The sequence below is a fragment of the Hyla sarda genome, chromosome 4 (assembly GCF_029499605.1).
Source record: "Hyla sarda isolate aHylSar1 chromosome 4, aHylSar1.hap1, whole genome shotgun sequence".
In the NCBI taxonomy this organism is placed as follows: Eukaryota; Metazoa; Chordata; class Amphibia; order Anura; family Hylidae; genus Hyla; species Hyla sarda.
Window position 1 is genome coordinate 121,127,325 of NC_079192.1, and position 14,527 is coordinate 121,141,851.

The following is a 14,527-nucleotide window of genomic DNA, read 5'->3' on the forward strand; positions in this document are numbered from 1 at the left end:
AGCTGGAGGAACCCTGGTTGGGAAACACTGCCTTAGACAATAGTGTCTTTACTGCCTGTTGTCACAATGTTAGCAGAACCTGCCACTGCAAACATTTTAGTTTTTTACTTGATACTTAAAGGGGTATTCCGCCCCTAGACATCTTATCCCCTATCCAAAGGATAGGGGATAAGATGTCAGATTGCCGGGGTCCCGCTGCTGGGATTCTGCTGTACCGTGCACATGGCGGAATTTCTGCAGCAGAAATCCAGATTCCGGGGGCCGTAGAAAACATTTGTCTATTCTTTCTGCGGATTCCACTCAGAAATGCATATCCGTCTATGAGACAGCGCATTTCCGGGCAGTCCTAATCGCCCGCCAGATTGTGCAAATGTGCGGAATGTCTGGGAAAGATTTACCAAAACCTGTCCAGAGGAAATGTTGCTGAGTTGCCCAAACCAACCAATCAGATCGATTCTTTCATTTTTCACAGGCCTAAAAATGAAAGAAGCGATCTGATTGGTTGCTATGGACATTTCAGCAACTTTTCCTCTGGACAGGTTTTGGTAAATCTCCCCCTCTGTCCCTGTTTTCCGGGTGGACATCTCGCACATTTTCGGCTGTGTAAACCTGACCTTACTGTTGCAAAACTACAACTCTCAGCCTGTCCGGGCATGGTCAGAGTTGTAGTTTGGCAACAGCTGGAGGCACACTGTTTGGAAAACACTGTGCTATGGCATAGTAAAGGTGCAAATGACAGGAACCTTCCAGAATGTGAGGTGAGGAGTGGTCCCCGCAGACCCTTCTCTGACGGATCCAGTTGTGACATGAACCCAGATGACACTCGGTCTAAATGCAGCAGCCAGCACACTTAGTCACGGACTGTACCAATACACAAGAATATTCATATCCTTCTTTAAACCTAATTGTATTGTTTTCTCATACGTATCATGTTTAGAGAAAAGTACTGGCTTCATTTTATTCCTATACAAAGTTTGCTGTGCTTTACGTGTGGCTTTTCCGGCTCTCGGTCCCCCCCATGTCTGGAGCACAGTGGTACGTTCCATTGAAATGCCTGCGCTGTGCTCCGTGCGGGGGCTCATAGGGAGAGAGTAGTGCTGGCTGAGGGAGGGTGGTCCTGCCAAGCATCTACTAAGGGGGGCACATCTGCAAATGGTTCTAAAAATCCCTCTCCGGAGATCTCTCAGCCTGAGCCCCGAACATCAGCCCTCTGTGCCCCCAGCAGACATGACTGGACCCACTGCGCTAAAAATGGAAGCGAATATCTTAGTTCTTGGTGCAGACGGGGTCGGGAAATCAGGTGAGTGTTTGGCTGGAACAGTGTTGTGGGACTACAACTCCAAGCATGCCCTGTCAGTCACAGTCAGATAGGACATGCTGGGAGTTGTGGTTCCCCTATAGATGGAGTGATGCGCAGAAATAGGCATGGACCCTGTAGTCTATTATCATGGGCTATATAATAGCTAGAAGAAAAAAGTTACTTCCCTGTTATTTGTATTAGGGATGATCAACTAGATCAATGACAGCTCCTGTATATGTAAAGAAGGACTAGAAGACTCCATGAGCAGTGGTCTCCAACTTCTGGCTCTCCAGCTGTTGCAAAACTGCAACTCCCAGCATGCTGGAAAACCAGGGCTAGTTGTAGTTTTGGAGAACCAGGTCTAGAAGACTGGAAGCTGGAGAACCAGGGCTAGAAGAATGGAATCTGGAGAACCAGGGCTAGAAGAATGGAAGCTGGAGAACCAGGGATAGAAGACTGGAAGCTGGAGAACCAGGGATAGAAGACTGGAAGCTGGAGAACCAGGGCTAGAAGAATGGAAGCTGGAGAACCAGGGCTAGAAGGCTGGAAGCTGGAGAACCAGGGATAGAAGACTGGAAGCTGGAGAACCAGGGCTAGAAGACTGGAAGCTGGAGAACCAGGGATAGAAGACTGGAAGCTGGAGAACCAGGGCTAGAAGACTGGAAGCTGGAGAACCAGGGATAGAAGACTGGAAGCTGGAGAACCAGGGCTAGAAGACTGGAAGCTGGAGAACCAGGGATAGAAGACTGGAAGCTGGAGAACCAGGGCTAGAAGAATGGAAGCTGGAGAACCAGGGCTAGAAGACTGGAAGCTGGAGAACCAGGTCTAGAAGACTGGAAGCTGGAGAACCAGGGCTAGAAGACTGGAAGCTGGAGAACCAGGTCTAGAAGGCTGGAAGCTGGAGAACCAGGGCTAGAAGGCTGGAAGCTGGAGAACCAGGGATAGAAGACTGGAAGCTGGAGAACCAGGGATAGAAGACTGGAAGCTGGAGAACCAGGGCTAGAAGGCTGGAAGCTGGAGAACCAGGGCTAGAAGGCTGGAAGCTGGAGAACCAGGGCTAGAAGGCTGGAAGCTGGAGAACCAGGGATAGAAGACTGGAAGCTGGAGAACCAGGGCTAGAAGACTGGAAGCTGGAGAACCAGGGATAGAAGACTGGAAGCTGGAGAACCAGGGCTAGAAGACTGGAAGCTGGAGAACCAGGGATAGAAGACTGGAAGCTGGAGAACCAGGGCTAGAAGAATGGAAGCTGGAGAACCAGGGCTAGAAGACTGGAAGCTGGAGAACCAGGTCTAGAAGACTGGAAGCTGGAGAACCAGGGCTAGAAGACTGGAAGCTGGAGAACCAGGTCTAGAAGGCTGGAAGCTGGAGAACCAGGGCTAGAAGACTGGAAGCTGGAGAACCAGGTCTAGAAGGCTGGAAGCTGGAGAATCAGGTCTAGAAGACTGGAAGCTGGAGAACCAGGGCTAGAAGACTGGAAGCTGGAGAACCAGGTCTAGAAGACTGGAAGCTGGAGAACCAGGTCTAGAAGGCTGGAAGCTGGAGAACCAGGTCTAGAAGGCTGGAAGCTGGAGAACCAGGGCTAGAGGGCTAGAAGAAACCATCAGGAGTAGTGGTGTCCAACCTCTGGCTCTCCAGCTGTTGCAAAACTTCAACTCCAAGCATGCTAGAAAACCAAGGCTAGTTGTAGTTTTGGAGAACCAGGTCTAGAAGACACATAAGAAGCAGTGGTCTCCAACCCCTGGCTCTCCAGCTGTTGCAAAACTACAACTCCCAGCATGCTAGAAAACCAGGGCTAGTTGTAGTTTTGGAAAACCAGGGCTAGAAGACTGGAAGCTGGAGAACCAGGGCTAGAAGACACCATCAGGAGCAGTGGTCTCCAACCTCTGGCTCTCCAGCTGTTGCAAAACTACAACCCCCAGCATGCCCGGACAGCCGTTGGCTGTCCGGGCATGCTGGGAGTTGTAGTTTTGCAACAGCTGGAGAACCACAGGAAGCCACCTCTCTAATATCAGGTGCAGACACTGTTGCAGTGTTTATTAGGAATTGGTGAATGTGACCTCGAAGTATCCATCGTACACCATGCAGACGCTTTTCAATCGTTCTCGCATCTCTGACCTTTTAATATAATGGGAGATGCAGAATACTTTTTGTAAATACTGCAAAATGCTTTCGCATTGAAGCCACTTTAGGATCATCACAGCATAGAACGCCAGAAATGGTTTTCCGCTATGTTCCAAATACATAGAAGATCATGTTGGTAAAGTCTGTGGTCTCAGTCCACCACTACATTCTATAAGGCACTGAAACACCCAGGACGCTTCCAAAGGTCATATGTTTGACATTTTTTCTTAAAACCAATTAACTCAACGTATCCTTTTCTTCGGCTAGGTTCTCACCTGCACTAATATGTCTAGTTTAATGTACCATCATAGGAACAAAAAAACAATGACTTGGCCAGATCCCTTACAATTCCGATACCAATAGCGCCGGACAGACACCAATGAATTAATGGGATCGGTTGAGATTCCATTATGATGCCGTTACATGCTGTAATATTTTATCCGGCATTTTTTATAGAAACTGAGGCAGGTGCCGGTGTGAACACAGCCATAGAATTTACATTTGAAGTTTCATCAATCTCTGAGCAGTGCCAAAGGGGTTTGAATGTTCTCTAGAGACCTTTCACTCCTGCCTATAGGGCCCTTAGTTGGTCAGAATGCATCTATTTTTTTTTTTTTTAAATAAATTATCACTTTTGAGCAAACACAACACATTTTTAACATTGCAAATGTGCATTTTCCTTTTGGGACTTTACATACATATTGGGTGCTATAAAGAGACCACATTTCAGGATTATCAGCAAGGTCAAACTGCTGCTCTTCAGACCTTCGCGGCTGCTTATTTGATATGTTTTTATGTTTTATTTGTGTTTTCCGATTTTGAACATTTGAAATAAAAACAAACAAAACATTGCAAAGGTAGATGAGAAAATATTTTGTTACATTCATGTTTAGCCAATCTACACAACAGATAACAACGGGAGAAACATAACCTCACAAATCTCAGTCATGTCAGATTTCTTGATTATTCTCATTGGCTGCCATTTTGGTACCATTAAAAAGGGGTACTCCGGTGGAAAACTTTTCTTTTTTTTTTTTTTAATCAACTGGTGCCAGAAAGTTAAATAGATTTGTAAATTACTTCTATTAAAAATTCTTAATCCTTCCAGTACTTATTAGTGTACTACATAGGAAATTATTTTCTTTTGGGATTTCCTTTTTGTCATGACCACTGTGCTCTCTGCTGACACCTCTGTCCATTTTAGGAACTGTCCAGAGCAGCATATGTTTGCTATGGGGATTTTCTCCTGCTCTGGACAGTTCCTGACATAAACAGAGGTGTCAGCAGAGAGCACTGTGGTCGTGACAGAAAAGAAATCCAAAAAGAAAATAATTTCCTCTGTAGTATACAGCCGTTAATAAGTACTGGAAGGATTAAGATTTTTTTTAATAGAAGTAATTTACAAATCTGTTTAACTTTCTGGCATCAGTTGATTTAAAAAAAAAGTTTTCCACTGGAGTACCCCTTTAAGCAAAACTGTCAAATGTAAGTGATACATAACATCTTTAATTGTATACAGTTTTGTATTAGTTGTATCCTGTGCTCTGGGTACTTCCATTGTACCCAAGGTGATTATTGTTTATGATGTGTTAGATTGCCCAATAGGTATCTTTATTACAGGGAAAAAAACAGCGAATATTCGAAAACCTGTACCTAAACCTGATTGTACAGATTATTAGGTGCCAACCGTAACCGGTGGCACAACCGCAAAAAATTTTTTTTTTTTTTTTTTAGGGTAAAGTCACACGTGCCGCATTTTGCTGCGTATTTGCTGCTCCGTATTTTCCTACCCGTTTAAGTCAGTGAGTAGCAAAATCAGCTGGATATTTTGTTACCCATTGACTTCAATGGGTAGGAAAATGCGCAGCAGCAAATACGGCACATGTAACCTTACCCTTGATGTGATTTTTGTCTGCTCAATAATTCCAGGTGAAGTGATTGTGTTCTTCACCTTCACCTTGGATTTCTGTCAGGACATAAACCACAAAAATGTTAACATTTGCAATAAAACACACATTATTTATCAGCGGGCACACTACCAGTGCCAGCTGGCACATGAGAATACGCTGTGATGGTGACATACAAGGGCTAGGGTTCTTATAAGCAAAGTCATAAGTTCTGGGTTCGGCTCACTTGGGCGAGATTTATTAAAATTTGAGCAGTTGCCCACAGCAACCATTCAAACTGTAAAAATTAAAGGACAACTGTCAGTAAACTTCCCCCGCACTAAGCAGAGGTCCTGGCTGGTAGTGCAGGGGATGCTGATCAATATGCTGCCTACCATGCCCGGATCCGCAGTGTCGTTCGCCCGTTATCTTCATTCTTCAGTATATGCAAATGAGCTGCGGGGAGGGAAGAAACAGTCAGTGGGAGGGGATGAGTATTCATAATCCGGGCGGTGCTGCGGACGATCGGCACTGATGTCAGAGTGCCAGAAGGTGCCTTGTAACCCCACCCGTGCCAGTTAGCAGCTCATTTGCATATCTAGAAGAATGAAGATAACGGGCGAACGGCATAGCGGATCCGGGCATGGTAGGCAGCATATTGATCAGCGTCCCCCGCACTACCAGCCAATACCTCTGGTTAGTGTGGAGGGAGTTTACTGACAGTAGTCCTTTAAAGAAGCCATCTGATTGGTTGCTGTAAGTAACAGCTCCATTTTCTCCTCTGCACAGGTTTTGATGACTGTCCCCCTTGGTTCCTGCTGATTGTAACATTTACTTATGTTTTTTTACAGCACTGACTGTCCGATTTCTTACCAGACGTTTCATCGGAGAATATGGCGAGCTTGGTAAGTGTTTCTTTTATGTTGTCAGATGTGACATATCTTTGCCTGGTACTGTTATTATGTCGTCTTACCAAACTGTTTACCGGTTTGTCTTCTGACCACCATTATTTGCCATGTTTGATAAATTTAGTGACTAACTGGCAAATCAGTCTGTATCCTATGTCAGATTGGCAGAGCCTCTAAACTGGGTAGATGGATGCGCTAATCTATATTTACACGTATATGCTGAAATTCTATACACTGATGATAAATAAAACACAACTGTAGGCAAATTGGAAAACCCATAAAGGTCCATGATGAAAAGGTCAAGTGATTTACTGTGATGGTTTTAGGCAGAAAGTAAAATCCTTGCGTTGCCCGAGGTGCCTGCATTTTATTACTAAGCACTTAGGTTAAAGGGCAAGTATCCAAAGGAGAGTTTTAAGACCTATAATAAAACATATGAATCCTGATTTCAAATATATAGCACCATCTTATTAAAAGGGAATGTGTTCAGTTCAGGAATATATATATATATATATATATATATATATATATATATATATATATATAGTGCATAGTACATTCCACATTGTATGTAATGCATAGCATAGTACAATATGAATACTATGCAATTAATAGTAGGATATAGATCAGTGTTTCCCAACTGGTGTACCTCCAGCTGTTGCAAAACTACAACTCCCAGCATGCCCGGACAGCCTTCGGCTGTCCGGGCATGCTGGGAGTTGTAGTTTTGCAACAGTTAGAGGCACACTGGTTGGGAAACACTGGTATAGATGGAGAAGAGTCCTTTGTAGACACTGTAGGTCGTATATTCCATTTTCCACAATCCTAATGCCTGGGAACCATCACTAATGTCATTACCGCGGAGTGCATTGTACTTGTCATCCTCCTGCTTGGCGGTAACATAATAATCTATTTTTAGTTGATGCTGTTCATGTAAAATATAGAAGCCGCCTAATTACTGGAGGATAACCTCATTTGTCTGGGCTTCTCTGTACAGTCCTACGTATACATGTAATGTAATAAAGGATGACAATTAAGGGGAACAGAAGCAGATCTGGCTTAGTGGATATTTATGTATATAGGTTCTCTAGAACACGCAACCTGACTTTCCTGCAACCCATTGCACAGTCCTGCAGTATTAATCCTGTGGATAAGCAGAGTTGTAACCGTGCTTGTGTTTTTCTTACAGAATCTATATATAGCCACAACGTTTTGGTGGATGGAAAGGAAGTCATCTTTAATATCTGGGATTTTCCATATTCAAAGGTACGTTTTTCATGTTTCTCCTGCCCAAACATTTTACCCTTTGCATAATGTGTGAGACTAAGATCTTGGTACAATACTAAACTCACAAAACATACAACCTTTGGGAATTATTATTGATATATAGTCGGAGATTAGCTCAGTAGATCCAGTCAACTAGAGGCAAGATAGCAGCCAAAGGCAGGAACATGGAAGTAATGTTTAAACAGGGCGTCTCCTGTTTTATTTTTCCGTAACAAAACAAGTACAGCCTTCAGACATAAATACAAAATAAATTCTGCTTTTCCAGCAATAACTATACAGATAACTTCCCTGTCTTTGCAGATGGCTTACTACCAGCCATCCAACACACCAGTCAACACATGTTACTCACACAAGTTATAATGTTCTCCTTTTAAGGGTGCATTTCCACCTGGCGTATACGCAGCATATTTCATGCTGCGCAAAATTATGGCAGCAGCAGGAAATACACTGCGTATTCCTTGCTCACTATACACACGGCGGCAGGCCTGTGTGTGTAGTGAGTTTTGGAGGTGGGGCCGCATGGCGGAGTGACGGTGATGCGCGGCTCCATCCCCAAAACTCACTACACACATAGGGCTGCCGCCGGAAAGCCCTGTGTGTAGAGTGAACGAGGAATACGCAGGGTATTGCCCGCTGCTGCCGCTGCGTGAAATATGCTGCGTATACGCCAGGTGGGAATGCACCCTAAGGCTGCAAACCTGTGGTGCACAGTTCTCACAGCCGCTCTTGCAGACTGACTCTTCTAGTGACAATGGGGGAGATTTATCAAAACCTGTGCAGAGATCACTTCTTTCATTTTTGAAAAGGCCTCTGAGAAATGAAAGAAGCGATCTGATTGGTTGCTATGGGCAACACAGCAACTTTTCCTCTGGACAGGTTTTGATAAATCTCCCCCAAGCTGTCTTCAGCACCTCTGCTGATCTGGGCTACTCTGAAAACCTGGAGTCATCCAGGAAGGAGATGAAAGGACCCACTACCATACCTGCCTTTTATCCCATAAAAATCCAGGCCCAATAACAGAACCTAGCAACAACACCTGCAAAGCTGATTCCCCCTAGGGATTTTAACTCTTTTTGTATTTCCCATATCTCTCTCAAATTTACCAAGATGGTATATGCTCTTCCTGAAACCTGGTATCCACATAAGACCCCCAATATACTGCTATTGTTGTAAATGCCCATGTTACAAGCAGGAGTGTACCTATAATAATCCTGCAGAACAACTCCCCACCACTCACCTACAAGAGGTGTCAATTCTGTTGGACTATGGGAAATTCCAAAATAAGCAGAGTTTTGCCAGCATTCAAAAAGGGACAAGAGTTTTGATAGTATTGGCAGCAGAACATAGACGCCATGTATTGACCCATGCATAGAATCCTTTTAGAGTGTTCATTTGAAAAAGACGTCATGCACTGGTCAATACATAAGGTCCTTGCGCCAATAAATACTTATTTTATAACTTTTTTGGAAACTATCAGAATTCTTTTTTTTGTATGTATTTAACTGGATTGGTTGACCATGACAACCAGGATGCAGGAGCCAACTACACTTATTTTGCCCAGTATTATGTATTATTTAGACTGAATGGAATTTCAGATTTCCGTTCTGTTCACTTCCCTATAGCCCTCAGAATGCAGCATTGTTTATGGCTGATGAGCTGTCGTGATAGGCTCACAGGCATTGTATTTTTTGGTACAGATTGCCAGAAGCAGAATCTATATTCTTTTCAAATTCAGAAAAAAAGTCTATTAAACAAATCAGTAATGCCAAAAACTCATTAAATCAAGCAATGTATGGTAATAACGGCCTGTTGGGCCGAAATAGAACAAATAGAATCTATATTCTGCTGGCCCTACCTGTAGAGAAATGGCTGATAAATTGAAATGCTATATCGGTTATTGACACCCTCTGCAAGTTAATGGCAACAAATGTAAGAATCCCTGGTTGACATCTCTAGTAGGGCCATAATGGGAAATCAAAATGCAGGCTTATTATTCGTATGCTCCTGCTGGTAAAGGGAGTCGTTCTGAAAGCATTTTATATGGGAATTGTCATTTATGTCATTCCCTGTAGCTTAGCCCTAATTCTTGAAGCACAGACATAGATTGTGTTCATTTTTTAGTTTTTGTTGCAAAGCAAGCACACCGTGCAGAGGAGTGAAATGGTCATAGAAATGTCATGTGGCACAGACATATTTCTTGTTTAATAAGTTACTTTAACATTTAATACGTAACTGAAAGTAGCAGAGAAAATACCAGTGACTTTCCATAGCCTGCTCTACAGATCCACAATAACATTATTGATTGAAGGAGCTCTAAAGAGACAGAACAGCCATCTGAAGAGCATAACAAGCAGAGCTCTGGGCATGCAGTATCAGTGTTTGATCATGTATAGAATGTCAAGTGAGATAAGGAGAATTACTACCACCTGCTGGACTACTGACAAGTATCTTATCTTTAGTTTTCACATATTTTCCAGTTTGATCCACGATTGAGGAATGTTCCAGCTAACCCACTTGGCAGAATAAAAAAAAACTTTTACCCTATCGATTAGGCTCTGCTCGCAATAACATTTGTCTTCCATTTTTAAATGATCCTAAAAAAAGATGTTTTAAACACAATGAAAACTTGCATAAAGCTGACCATTTGTTTTAGATGACTTGTTCGATTTGCAGCTACCCCTCCTGATCCTTCATACAAATGCATACTCGGCTCGATCATGTATACATCATACACCTGCTGACTAGTGGCGGTCCCCTTATATCACCTATCGGAGGAGAGTCAGGAGGCCTCCATTCACACTAGATGGTCATCTGGTCCTGCAGAAATCAGTGGATTCAGACATTAATAATCTATTTGGAGTTCTGAGTTGAAATATTCCAATTCCACTTTGTTGTCCCCTAATAGCATTTATCACTTGCTCAGGTGAAAAAGGGATAAAGTTGTGACCACTGGAGGTCTGACTGCCCTGACATCCAACGATCAAGAAAACAGCGGTCCTAGAGTGCCAATTGTGAAATCTGAAGCAGTGGGCATGTATAACCACCTCTCCATTCACTGATATGAGACTGACAGCAACTTAAAGGGGTACTCCGGTGGAAAACAATTTTTTTCAAATCAACTGGTGCCAGAAAGTTAAACAGATTTGTAAATTACTTTTATTAGAAATTTTAATCCTTCCAGTACTTATCAGCTGCTGTAAACTACAGAGGAAGTTGAGCACTTGTCTCTGCAGACACCTCTGTCTTTATCAGGAACTGTCCGGAGCAGAAAGGTTTGCTATGGGGATTTTCTCCTGCTCTAGACTGTTCCTGACATGGACAGAGGTGTCAGCAGAGAGCACTGGGGTCAGACTGAAAAGAACAACTAAACTTCCTCTGTAGCATACAGCAGCTGATAAGTACTAAAAGGATTAAGATTTTTTAATAGAAGAAATTTACAAATCTGTTTAACTTTCTGGAGTTTTCCACCTGAGTACCCATTTAATAGACATGATGAGATGCTGAGTGGTTCATCTGGTAATAACAGATGATTTGTGGGGAACCTGCTACATGAACAGGGATGGTTCAGACATTGTACACACTTAATGTTAATATCTATTTAGGTTTTTGATCTTTACTATCCAACTCTCTCTGTAAAAGCAGTTGTGTCTACTAATGACATTTCCTTCTTTTGCCCTAGGAGCCTACAGAAGAAAGCTGTGCTGAGGAGGAGAAACGTATTCAATGGGCAGATGGTTTTGTCCTTGTCTATAGCATATCTGACAGAGCAAGTTTTAACATTATCTGCCAGACAATCCAACTCATCAAAGCTTCTAAAGACTGTCTAGGGCCGGAGAAACTGCCCATAGTCATTGTGGGTAACAAACGGGATCTCCATCATCTACGAACGGTGTCTAGCGAAGAAGGAAGGCTCTTGGCTCTTTCTATGGACTGTGACTTCTATGAGGTTTCAGCAGCAGAGGCCTATCATGGTGTCCTGATGGTATTTCATGGATTAGTAGACAAAATTAAGGAGTCCAAATTGGTTACGAAGAAGGGGACAGGAATACGAGGCATTGTAAAAAGTATGTCAGCGGTGTTTGCCAGGAGAAGAACAGACTCTCTGTAGTACCGGAGATTTATTGTTGACAGTGACACATGACTTATAACATCTGGAGTGCTTTTACCTACTTCACTTAGTCTTGACTGTGGAGTTTCTTACCGTGCAGTCTGCATTCTGTCGAGAACTGTCGTATTCTGTTAATCATTGCTCATTTCTCATTTAGTTAAATGGTTTACTTAACAGCTTCTAAAGTTGTCACTGAAATATGGAAAATAAGTGGAGAAGCTAGAAATAACCTCAGCGTGCTGCAGAGCAGTGAAACCTCAGTCTGATGAGATTCACCACAAATTAGGGAGATCAAAAGAGTCCTCGGCTTTCATCTCCCTATTATCTCTTATCAGGCCTGTTGGCTCTTGCTGCTGCCTGCACTGTTTTGCTTTCAGTCATGTATCTCAGCTCCATCATTATGTAGATCTACATACAGAGTGAAAGGTACATGAATATGAACGTTTGGATCCTGCCTGTTACAATGATTATGCACGTATTCCTATTTGTGCCTTATTTCTGAGTCTGTGGTGTTCTCACAGCAATGTCCCATGTGTGCACTGGGAGGAATGCTCTTTTATGAGGGTGAAGGAATGTGCGGAGCAGACATTCCATGCTGTGACAATACAGAAGCACCTCATGGCTAATTGCAGAAATCACAATTAACAGATGTCTGTATTCTTTGCAGTTTAACCATCAAGTGAACTAGTTCATTCCCCAGTCTGACAATACAAAGCTAATAGACTTCATGCTCAACCAGTACAGCCATTTGGGCAAATGCCACTTGACATTGGCATTATTGCCATTCTTATCTGTATGAGCAGTTTTCTGCATAATTTTTAAGATCTTTAGAACCCTGGTCATACTGGGATTATTATTACACTCATGTGAAGCTGACCTTAAAGGAGAGCTCCAGTGAAAAAAAATGTTTATCTCGTATGGCCAGCCTACCAAAGTAAAAATGATAAACATCAACTTACCTTCTGCCGCTTCCTCGGTGCCGCCATTATTGCCATTCTCTGGCCCTGGTCCCCTCCTGCCATTTTGTGCTCAACACTAACACTGTGGTTCAGCTAATTGCCTGCAGCAGCAATGTCCCACAGTCATGTAACCGTTCCGGGCCTGGCCTTCTTCCTGGCGCCTGGGCCCGTTACAGGACACTGCAGCTCAGCCTATCACCGGCTGAGGTGGGACATCGCTGTGGCATCGTGGGAGAGGCGGAAGGTAAGTTAATGCTTATGATTTTTATTCTGGCAGCCTGGGCATCGTAGTTTGCATTAAATGATGGACACCAACAGCACCAGGTAGACCCCGTTGACTTATAAAGGATTCCTTCTGGTTACATTGGGGTGTTTGGCGTTTTGGGAAGAACAATAGTGCTTCATGCTGTGCTATTCTTCCCATGAAATTTGACAGAACTATTGATGGAAACCTTTTAATTGTATTGTCAACATAGCCTTAGATTGGTAGAATCTGTAAAAAAGGAAAAACAGCGCTCCGTGGTGTAGTAAAAGAGAGACCTGTATGGTAACGTAACTGCTATATAGCTGCTTGCCTAAGATAGTTGTGTACCCACATACACAACAATGGTGAGCGTGTAAGAGAAAGGTGTCCGCAGCCAACCGGCTCAATACAATGAATAAAGGAGTAGCTTCGACAGGAACGCCGGTTTCACGTTGCGCAGGACACAGATGTCAACAGGTATGTAAAAGCAATAATTGTTTATTCTCCCAGATTGCAACGCGTTTCACTGCTACGGCAGCTTAATCATGCCTGATGAAGCTGCCGTAGCATTGAAACGTGTTGCATTCTGGGAGAATAAATCATTATTGCTTTTACATACCTGTTGGCATCTGTGTCCTGCGCCACGTGAAACCGGCGTTCCTGTTGAAGCTACTCCTTTATTCATTTGATTGGTAGAAACAGGAATGAAAAGATGTGAACATTAGGGGATCTAATTTGCCATGAAGCATTAAACAGATGTTATAGTGAACTTGAACTATAAAAGTGCAGGTACCTCTTTTCTTATTACTTGTTCCATTATTTGTCTCTGGCCTAAGCATGATATATAGAATCCACCCCTTGACCATGTTAATCAATGTCAGGAGCCAAGCTGAATCTAATGGTTCCATATTTCTGCATTGTTACATTCAGAACATTTTGTCCACTAGCTCGGTCATAACTATGCATGCCTAAAAGCCTTTGTGGCTTTACACAATATTAGTATAGCCTTATATTTCTGGTTCTCTGTATATGTCCATTAATGTGTCCATCATTCCAGGTGAAAACACAGTCAACTGTTAATTCCATGGTAATACTGTGTTTTATCACAATAAGGCTACATACTTACGTAGCACTTAAGCAGCATATTTCACACTGCACAAAAATCTGCTGTGCAGGGGAAAAAACGCTGCCTATTCTCTATTGAGCATACACACAGGACTAGCTGGCGGCATCCCTGTGTGTTCAGTGAGGTTTGGAGGGGAGGCAGCGCATCGGCATGACCATGACGTGCAGCCCTCTCTCCAAACCTCACTGATCACACAGGGCTGCCGGCGGGTAGTCCTGTATGTATGCTCAACAGAGAATATGCAGCATATTTCCCGCTGCACAGCAGTTTTTGTGCGGTGTGAAATACACTGCGTAAGTGCTACGTGGGAACGTAGCCTATGCATGTATTTTACCTGGTGCAAAATAAATGAGCACAAAGATCACCAATAGAAAATTGCTAAAGTAAAAACAATATTCTGTAGCTTTCAATGTGTAATGTTGATTCATAGAGTTCCATTTTAAACTTCTCTGTGTTACTGTGTCTGACAGTCTGTCACGTGTCACAATGTCCTTTACTCTGTAAAATATATATAAGTTCCTTTGAGTGTAATATATGGTATGTAGATATATAAATTGTATATTTGTATAGAGCTATGTCCTTTTATTG

At 43.0% G+C, this 14,527-nt stretch overlaps 1 protein-coding gene across 1 annotated transcript; it reads left to right on the top strand.

Moving 5' to 3' along the window:
* Positions 1 to 1,074: 1,074 nt before the first annotated feature.
* Positions 1,075 to 13,307, top strand: LOC130368375 (ras-related and estrogen-regulated growth inhibitor-like protein). The gene is made up of 4 exons (XM_056571933.1): positions 1,075 to 1,300; positions 6,159 to 6,212; positions 7,405 to 7,481; positions 11,182 to 13,307. Exons 1-4 carry the CDS (start codon positions 1,153 to 1,155, stop codon positions 11,608 to 11,610), a joined length of 708 nt encoding a protein of 235 aa, XP_056427908.1. The 5' UTR covers positions 1,075 to 1,152; the 3' UTR covers positions 11,611 to 13,307.
* Positions 13,308 to 14,527: the final 1,220 nt, after the last annotated feature.